The sequence below is a fragment of the Echiichthys vipera genome, assembly GCF_963691815.1.
Source record: "Echiichthys vipera genome assembly, chromosome: 6".
NCBI lineage: Eukaryota > Metazoa > Chordata > Actinopteri > Perciformes > Trachinidae > Echiichthys > Echiichthys vipera.
Genome location: NC_139831.1, coordinates 374,124 through 384,123, shown reverse-complemented (window position 1 = coordinate 384,123; position 10,000 = coordinate 374,124). Strand labels below are relative to the sequence as shown.

At 42.4% G+C, this 10,000-nt stretch overlaps 2 protein-coding genes across 3 annotated transcripts in view; both read left to right on the top strand.

Moving 5' to 3' along the window:
* The window catches only part of nfkb1 (nuclear factor of kappa light polypeptide gene enhancer in B-cells 1), a 40,109-nt gene extending 37,989 nt beyond the window's left edge, over positions 1-2,120 (top strand). Inside the window, exon 25 of the mRNA XM_083914893.1 lies at positions 1-2,120. This exon is cut by the window's left edge and continues 300 nt beyond it. The gene's annotated coding sequence lies outside the window, so the exon portion shown is untranslated.
* A 5,510-nt stretch (positions 2,121-7,630) lies between these two features.
* Positions 7,631-10,000, top strand: part of LOC310948545 (ubiquitin-conjugating enzyme E2-17 kDa-like) — a 17,497-nt gene continuing 15,127 nt past the window's right edge. For both annotated transcript variants that reach the window (XM_083915708.1, XM_083915707.1), the window contains exon 1: positions 7,631-7,941. In XM_083915708.1, coding sequence (XP_083771834.1) covers positions 7,918-7,941 — 24 coding nt within the window. In that variant the 5' untranslated portion in view covers positions 7,631-7,917. The remainder of the gene's footprint in view (positions 7,942-10,000) is intronic.

The following is a 10,000-nucleotide window of genomic DNA, read 5'->3' as shown; positions in this document are numbered from 1 at the left end:
TGCTACACACGATCGTGACCGCAGCGACCCGCCTGTTTGAGACCCGCCTCGATGTGACGCTCGTGCTCATGCGGAGAGTTGTTGCGGACACCGTACGGAGCCCCTGAAGGGTCAAAGAGACACTTCCTGTTGTCGGCTTTTACGGGTTTCTCTTCCTAACGTAAGAAAGCGTCCAGGCCAAGCCCCGCCCACAGAGAGAGAGAGACACTTCCTGTTTGGTCCAATCAGGAAGCTGGGTCAGCGTCAGTTCTCTGACTGTCCACTAGGGGCAGGTTTCATGTTACACAGCATCATTAAACCTGTTTAAGGACCAAAGAACATTATGGTCTGTGTGTTTAGATCATATCTCCATGGCAACACTGAGGGGGAGGGGCTAGTTTTTATTTGATTGGAGGTTAAAGTTCATGAATAATTTAGTCGCTGATTCGACTTTTTCTCCCTCGAGTTACGTCGTAAAAATGACTCCATGATGGAAACAAACGTTACGAGTCTCAATTTTAAAAAAAAAGGAACTTTTATAGATTTTAAAAATGGCGTCTGCAGCGACACGGAGCCGCCTGTGGACGCCCGTCGCTACAACCATCGGACGATACCGATACGCCGCAAATATCGACCGATAAAATCGCCAAACTATGCAGTGATCCACTTGAAACAGAAGACTTGAAGTAAAATCAGAAAACAACAGGAACCTTTCTCTCCGTGACCCTTCAGGGCCTCCGTAGCTCCGCTGAGTTCACTTAAAATAAAAAAAAAAGCCACAAACTGTCGACAACGACGTTTTATTCCTTAAACTTAAAGAGTTTGTGTCTTTAACTGAACGAAAGCCTGGAAACACAGAAACGTTCTCTTCGTCCGCGGCTCGTCCGTCAGAGCGAAACCAGGGAAACGACGACTCTACGGGAAGCTGCGTTCAAGTGCAGTGGGAAAAGTCGCGATCGCAACAACGACCTGACGTAAAACAACAATAAGTGAAATATAAAGTCGACCTGTGCGACGTCAGAGCTTAAAGAACACAAAAGGGACTCTGCGGTGAATCTGGTGTGAACGCACAAAACGTTTTTTTATGTAAATCGGACGAAGTTTGACGTAAAAATACATTTGAACTGATGTTTTACTCGGAGACAGAAAGAGAGAAACAGTGACAATACGTAAGACAGGACTTAATTAATAAAATAAAAGAATAATTAATAAATAAAATCATAAAAATATTGAATAATAATTATAAATAAGTAAATAAATAAAATAATAATAATAAATATGTAAATAAATACAAATAAAATAAAACAAAATAAATAAAAGATAATAAAGAAAATAATAAAATAAAGAGAAAAATTGGATTAAAAAACTCCAAAGAAAGATTTTAAATCACTGTTGAAATGTAAAAATAACCTAAACAATAAGTAAAAAAATAAGTCTGAAAATTTAATTTAAATTAAAAAATTCAGTGAAAATGATCCGACCGAAGACTGATGACTAAACACGCCTTAAGTCTGTAAATAAATACATAAATAAATACATAAATAAATACATAAATAAATACATAAATAAATGTTGTGATCGTAACAACGACCGGATGGGAAACAATAATAACTGAATTATGTGAACGCGTCGTTTCATATCTGATATAAATTATTGGTGAATTTTGTGATTTTTATGAGCGTTAACGTTAAACAGACGTTTGTTCGGTCGACAAAACGTTTAATAGATGAATTAAAAACATAATAAACGTGGTAAAGACGGACGTCACGGCGGTGCAGGGGTACCTAATAAAGTGGACACTGAGTGAGTGTGTGAACTAAACTGAACAACAACAACAACAACAACAACAACAACAACAACTCTCCGCATGAAAACACGTGAATATTTTAAATAAATCGATAAAAAAAGGCCGTTTTTTTCCACTGGAAACAAAAACTTCATCCACTTCAGTGTGTTCCGTCTCCCTCTGATGACATCACAGGTGTTTCTGATGCAAAGCATTGTGGGAAAGGAAGTCCAGAGCTGTGAGGAGGAGCTGTAGTCTTCTGTCGGCGTCGCTCATATTTATATCTTCGCCTGCGCTGTAAAGTTCAACTCAGCTTCTCATCGGCTGCTATTTTTTAAATAAAGTTCTTTTTATATTTAAACGCTTGTTTCACTTTTTATTTATTTATTTATTATTATTTAAAGTTTTATTTTCTTAAAGTTTAAAAGTTTATTATTTATTATTATTTTCTTCACTTTGTTTTGAAATAAAGAATTCAGATGGACTCAAAGGGTTAAAATAATAATAATAATAATAAAAATAATAATAAAGTGTATGAAAGAACATAAAAATACACTTTAATAATAATAATTATTAATATTATTACAATTAAATAAATTAAGATAAAGTTTAAGAGAAGTAATAAAAATTAAATAAGAAATATAATTAAGATTAAAGAAAAAAGATGAAAATAAAAATAAAATAGAAGGTAAATAATAAAAAATAAAATACAAAGTAAATATTAAAAAATAAAATATTTAAAAAAAAGTTTTAAATAAAGGAAAATAAATTAATTTAAAAACAATTTACAGTAAAAAAATAGGAAATAAGATGAAAAGGAAAATAAAGTTAAAAAAATTAAAAGGTTGCAATGGTTTTAATAATTTTTTTAAGTATTTAAATAAAGGAAAAAAAAAAGTCAATATTTAAAGTATTATTTTCTTGCCCTTAACTTAATTAAATAGAAACTAATAATTTCTCTTAAAATGATTATAATAAAATACTGGACTTGGTTATTTTATTTATTTGTCTCGTTGCTTTTGACTTAAATTTCTTTGGGGAGAACGAGGATCAATGAGAATATTCACAGACTTATAGCACAAGAAAATGTATAAATAAATACAGAAATAAGTAAATAAATAACCGCACAAATAAATGTATGAATAAATACAAGAATGAATAAATAAATGCTGAAATAAATAAATTAATGCTAAATTAAAAATAAAGAATGAATAAATAAATGCATAAATAATTGTATAATAAATAAATATGTAAATAAATCAATCCATAAATTAATAAATGAACAACTAAATGTATAAATAAATATATCCATAAATAAATGCATGAATTAACAAATAAATAAATAAATGCATAGCCTTCTCCCTGGTCCTCTGAAACAGCGTCAGAGTGAGACGTCCTGGTCCCTGGTCCTCTGAAACAGCGTCAGAGTGAGACGTCCTGGTCCTCTGAAACAGCGTCAGAGTGAGACGTCCTGGTCCCCGGTCCTCTGAAACAGCGTCAGAGTGAGACGTCCTGGTCCCTGGTCCTCTGAAACAGCATCAGAGTGAGACGTCCTGGTCCTCTGAAACAGCGTCAGAGTGAGACGTCCTGGTCCCCGGTCCTCTGAAACAGCGTCAGAGTGAGACGTCCTGGTCCCCGGTCCTCTGAAACAGCGTCAGAGTGAGACGTCCTGGTCCCTGGTCCTCTGAAACAGCGTCAGAGTGAGACGTCCTGGTCCCCGGTCCTCTGAAACAGCGTCAGAGTGAGACGTCCTGGTCCCTGGTCCTCTGAAACAGCGTCAGAGTGAGACGTCCTGGTCCCCGGTCCTCTGAAACAGCGTCAGAGTGAGACGTCCTGGTCCCCGGTCCTCTGAAACAGCGTCAGAGGGAGACGTCCTGGTCCCTGGTCCTCTGAAACAGCGTCAGAGTGAGACGTCCTGGTCCCCGGTCCTCTGAAACAGCGTCAGAGTGAGACATCCTGGTCCCCGGTCCTCTGAAACAGCGTCAGAGTGAGACGTCCGGGTCCCCGGTCCTCTGAAACAGCGTCAGAGTGAGACGTCCTGGTCCCCGGTCCTCTGAAACAGCGTCAGAGTGAGACATCCTGGTCCCCGGTCCTCTGAAACAGCGTCAGAGTGAGACGTCCTGGTCCCCGGTCCTCTGAAACAGCGTCAGAGTGAGACGTCCTGGTCCTCGGTCCTCTGAAACAGCGTCAGAGTGAGACGTCCTGGTCCCTGGTCCTCTGAAACAGCGTCAGAGTGAGACGTCCTGGTCCCTGGTCCTCTGAAACAGCGTCAGAGTGAGACGTCCTGGTCCCCGGTCCTCTGAAACAGCGTCAGAGTGAGACGTCCTGGTCCCCGGTCCTCTGAAACAGCGTCAGAGTGAGACGTCCCGGTCCCTGGTCCTCTGAAACAGCGTCAGAGTGAGACGTCCTGGTCCTCTGAAACAGCGTCAGAGTGAGACGTCCTGGTCCCCGGTCCTCTGAAACAGCATCAGAGTGAGACGTCCTGGTCCCCGGTCCTCTGAAACAGCGTCAGAGTGAGACGTCCTTGTCCTGGTCCTCTGAAACAGCGTCAGAGTGAGACGTCCCGGTCCCCGGTCCTCTGAAACAGCGTCAGAGTGAGACGTCCTGGTCCCCGGTCCTCTGAAACAGCGTCAGAGTGAGACGTCCTGGTCCCCGGTCCTCTGAAACAGCGTCAGAGTGAGACGTCCTGGTCCCCGGTCCTCTGAAACAGCGTCAGAGTGAGACGTCCTGGTCCCTGGTCCTCTGAAACAGCGTCAGAGTGAGACGTCCTTCTCCCGGTGCTCTGAAACAGCGTCAGAGTGAGACGTCCTGGTCCCTGGTCCTCTGAAACAGCGTCAGAGTGAGACGTCCTGGTCCCCGGTCCTCTGAAACAGCGTCAGAGTGAGACGTCCTGGTCCCCGGTCCTCTGAAACAGCGTCAGAGTGAGACGTCCTGGTCCCTGGTCCTCTGAAACAGCGTCAGAGTGAGACGTCCTGGTCCCTGGTCCTCTGAAACAGCGTCAGAGTGAGACGTCCTGGTCCCTGGTCCTCTGAAACAGCGTCAGAGTGAGACGTCCTGGTCCCCGGTCCTCTGAAACAGCATCAGAGTGAGACGTCCCGGTCCCCGGTCCTCTGAAACAGCGTCAGAGTGAGACGTCCTGGTCCCTGGTCCTCTGAAACAGCGTCAGAGTGAGACGTCCTTCTCCCTGGTCTTCTGAAACAGCATCAGAGTGAGACGTCCTGGTCCCCGGTCCTCTGAAACAGCATCAGAGTGAGACGTCCTGGTCCCCGGTCCTCTGAAACAGCGTCAGAGTGAGACGTCCTGGTCCCCGGTCCTTTGAAACAGCGTCAGAGTGAGACGTCCTGGTCCTCTGAAACAGCGTCAGAGTGAGACGTCCTGGTCCCCGGTCCTCTGAAACAGCGTCAGAGTGAGACGTCCTGGTCCCCGGTCCTCTGAAACAGCGTCAGAGTGAGACGTCCTGGTCCCTGGTCCTCTGAAACAGCGTCAGAGTGAGACGTCCTGGTCCCTGGTCCTCTGAAACAGCGTCAGAGTGAGACGTCCTTCTCCCGGTGCTCTGAAACAGCGTCAGAGTGAGACGTCCTGGTCCCTGGTCCTCTGAAACAGCGTCAGAGTGAGACGTCCTGGTCCCCGGTCCTCTGAAACAGCGTCGGAGTGAGACGTCCTGGTCCCTGGTCCTCTGAAACAGCGTCAGAGTGAGACGTCCTGGTCCCCGGTCCTCTGAAACAGCGTCAGAGTGAGACGTCCTGGTCCCTGGTCCTCTGAAACAGCGTCAGAGTGAGACGTCCTGGTCCCTGGTCCTCTGAAACAGCGTCAGAGTGAGACGTCCTGGTCCCTGGTCCTCTGAAACAGCGTCAGAGTGAGACGTCCTGGTCCCTGGTCCTCTGAAACAGCGTCAGAGTGAGACGTCCCGGTCCCTGGTCCTCTGAAACAGCGTCAGAGTGAGACGTCCTGGTCCCCGGTCCTCTGAAACAGCGTCAGAGTGAGACGTCCTTCTCCCTGGTCTTCTGAAACAGCATCAGAGTGAGACGTCCTGGTCCCCGGTCCTCTGAAACAGCATCAGAGTGAGACGTCCTGGTCCTCTGAAACAGCGTCAGAGTGAGACGTCCTGGTCCCTGGTCCTCTGAAACAGCGTCAGAGTGAGACGTCCTGGTCCCCGGTCCTCTGAAACAGCGTCAGGGTGAGACGTCCTGGTCCCCGGTCCTCTGAAACAGCGTCAGAGTGAGACGTCCTGGTCCCCGGTCCTCTGAAACAGCGTCAGAGTGAGACGTCCTGGTCCCCGGTCCTCTGAAACAGCGTCAGAGTGAGACGTCCTGGTCCCCGGTCCTCTGAAACAGCGTCAGAGTGAGACGTCCTGGTCCCCGGTCCTCTGAAACGGCGTCAGAGTGAGACGTCCTGGTCCCCGGTCCTCTGAAACAGCGTCAGAGTGAGACGTCCTGGTCCCCGGTCCTCTGAAACAGCGTCAGAGTGAGACGTCCTGGTCCCCGGTCCTCTGAAACAGCGTCAGAGTGAGACGTCCTGGTCCCTGGTCCTCTGAAACAGCGTCAGAGTGAGACGTCCTGGTCCCCGGTCCTTTGAAACAGCGTCAGAGTGAGACGTCCTGGTCCCTGGTCCTCTGAAACAGCGTCAGAGTGAGACGTCCTGGTCCCCGGTCCTCTGAAACAGCGTCAGAGTGAGACATCCTGGTCCCCGGTCCTCTGAAACAGCGTCAGAGTGAGACGTCCTGGTCCCCGGTCCTCTGAAACAGCGTCAGAGTGAGACGTCCTGGTCCTTGGTCCTCGGTCCTCTGAAACAGCGTCAGAGTGAGACGTCCTGGCCCTGGTCCTCTGAAACAGCGTCAGAGTGAGACGTCCTGGTCCCCGGTCCTCTGAAACAGCGTCAGAGTGAGACGTCCTGGTCCCCGGTCCTCTGAAACAGCGTCAGAGTGAGACGTCCTGGTTCCCGGTCCTCTGAAACAGCGTCAGAGTGAGACGTCCTGGTCCTCTGAAACAGCGTCAGAGTGAGACGTCCTTCACTCTGGTCCTCTGAAACAGCGTCAGAGTGAGACGTCCTGGTCCCTGGTCCTCTGAAACAGCGTCAGAGTGAGACGTCCTGGTCCCTGGTCCTCTGAAACAGCGTCAGAGTGAGACGTCCTGGTCCCCGGTCCTCTGAAACAGCGTCAGAGTGAGACGTCCTGGTCCCTGGTCCTCTGAAACAGCGTCAGAGTGAGACGTCCTGGTCCCCGGTCCTCTGAAACAGCGTCAGAGTGAGACGTCCTGGTCCCCGGTCCTCTGAAACAGCGTCAGAGTGAGATGTCCTGGTCCCCGGTCCTCTGAAACAGCGTCAGAGTGAGACGTCCTGGTCCCCGGTCCTCTGAAACAGCGTCAGAGTGAGACGTCCTGGTCCCCGGTCCTCTGAAACAGCGTCAGAGTGAGACGTCCTGGTCCCCGGTCCTCTGAAACAGCGTCAGAGTGAGACGTCCTGGTCCACGGTCCTCTGAAACAGCGTCAGAGTGAGACGTCCTGGTCCCTGGTCCTCTGAAACAGCGTCAGAGTGAGACGTCCTGGTCCCTGGTCCTCTGAAACAGCGTCAGAGTGAGACGTCCTGGTCCCCGGTCCTCTGAAACAGCGTCAGAGTGAGACGTCCTGGTCCCTGGTCCTCTGAAACAGCGTCAGAGTGAGACGTCCTGGTCCCCGGTCCTCTGAAACAGCGTCAGAGTGAGACGTCCTGGTCCCCGGTCCTCTGAAACAGCGTCAGAGTGAGACGTCCTGGTCCCCGGTCCTCTGAAACAGCGTCAGAGTGAGACGTCCTGGTCCCCGGTCCTCTGAAACAGCGTCAGAGTGAGACGTCCTGGTCCCCGGTCCGCTGAAACAGCGTCAGAGTGAGACGTCCTTCTCCCGGTGCTCGTTCACAGCTGCTCTCCGTTGAACGGAAGACATTTTGTCCGTTATTCGTCTGTCAGCCTGAAGTCCGGGCTGACGTGCTGGAGGTCCAGTCTCCAGACTCGAGCTTTGAAGAAACAAACACGAGATTTAACACAAACAACAAAAACGACCGTTGTAGTTTAACCTATCTTAGCGCCTCCAGAAGCTATCAGAGTAGATGCTAGTGAGTTAGCATCAGTTAGCGGGCCTCCTCCTCCTCCTCGACAGCCGGTTCCCCTTACGCCGAAAACAATGGCTTTAAAACGGATCACCAAGGTAACAGACTCCCCTGATCTCCCTCCACATGAACCCACAGCCATGAACCTGTTTGTAGTTTTAATCAGTGATGTTTGTTTGTGTGCCGCTAGCTCGTTAGCATTAGCCCGTTAGCTTCTCCCCCAGCTGATGACACAACATTTAAATGATTTAAACCGTCACGTTATGTTTACCTCTGAGTTTGTTTGTTTGTTTGTTTGTTGTCTTGTTTGTTGTTTGTTTTAATGACACGTGTTGGTACATTGTTGTGTCGCTGGGAGAAAATGTTAAAATGTTTAAAGTGAAACAATAACCTGTCGTTAGCTGTTAGCCTGTTAGCCTGTTAGCTGTTAGCCTGTTAGCTGTTAGCCTGTTAGCTTCAGGCCTGGGACCGTTAACTGACACTTGACTGAAATAACGGTTTTCTTATTTAATTCACTTTATGTTGTTTTAACACTAAAGTTCGTCCTTTTTAAGTCAAACGCATTAATTATAAAATAAATAATAATAATATTTATAATATAAACTCATCTGCATGTTGTTTAAATGTAACTAAATGTGTTTTATAAATGGAGATGTTGTAAATAAAGATATAAATATTAAGTTAAAAGGAAATATCTTAATTTAAAATACACTAAAATAATAATAACTCTATTTTATTATAGTTAAATAAATAAAATAAGAATAGGAAATATTTAAAAATATATAAAGATCATTAAATGTAAAGTAAAATATTAACAAAATAATATAAAACTTTAATAACAAATACAATTGAAAGTGTAAAAAACGAAACAAGATGAAAATAAAATAAATAATAAAATAAAAGTTAATAAAATAAAAGTTAATAAAATTATAAAAAAATGTGAAGAAATGAAATAGTTTTAAATAAAGGAAAATAAGTGCTGATTAATATATTTTAAAATTATGAATAAATTTGCTGAGATGTGTATTTACACCTTTTATTAAGTAAATAAAGGGCTGATTAATATTAATAAGAATATAAATAAATATTCTGAATTACCTGTATATATTTTTATAAAGTAAATATCAGCGCTGATTAACACATTTAAAGATTATAAATAAATATGCTAAAATTAAATTAAACCTTTTTATAAACTAAATATAAGCGTTCGTAATTTATGATAAAATTATAAATAAATATGCTGAGATGTGTATTCATACCTTTTTTATAAAGTAATTATAGGGGCTGATTAATATTTATAAGAGTATAAATAAATATGCTGAATCACATCTTTATATATTTTTTTTATATTTAAAGATTATAAATAAATAAGCTAAAAATAAATTAAACCTTTTTATAAACTAAACATTAATGTTCATAATTCATGAAAACATTATAAATAAATACGCTGAAATAAATGAATATATTGTTATAAAGTAAAATAATTGGTGATAAATATGATATCAATTATAATTTCTATATATACTATATAAAATAAATAATACTAAATATGGAGACGAGGTGGAATTTTGTTTCTGCTGAAATTATTTTTGTATGTTTTCCTTCTTTCATATAATTTTTAATCATTTTTCATTATTATGTTTTTTATTGTTTTTGTGTTTTCTGTTTTATTTGTTTTTACAAAAGTGAAATAAACTTTTCAATCAATGAAAAAACGAAGTAATTTATGTTCCTGACGTAAAAGAACAAAAACAAAAGGACAGTTTGGAAATAGTCTCGTTAAAATAACTGTTATTTAATATAATATATAATATATAAAAGTGTTATTTAATATAATATATAATATATAAAAGTGTTATTTAATATAATATATAATATAAAAGTGTTATTTAATATAATATATAATATATAAAAGTATTATTTAATATAATATATAATATAAAAGTGTTATTTAATATAATATATAATATAAAAGTGTTATTTAATATAATATATAATATAAAAGTGTTATTTATATAATATATAATATAAAAGTGTTATTTAATATAATATATAATATAAATGTGTTATTTAATATAATATATAATATAAAAGTATTATTTAATATAATATATAATATATAAAAGTGTTATTTAATATAATATGTCATATAAAAGT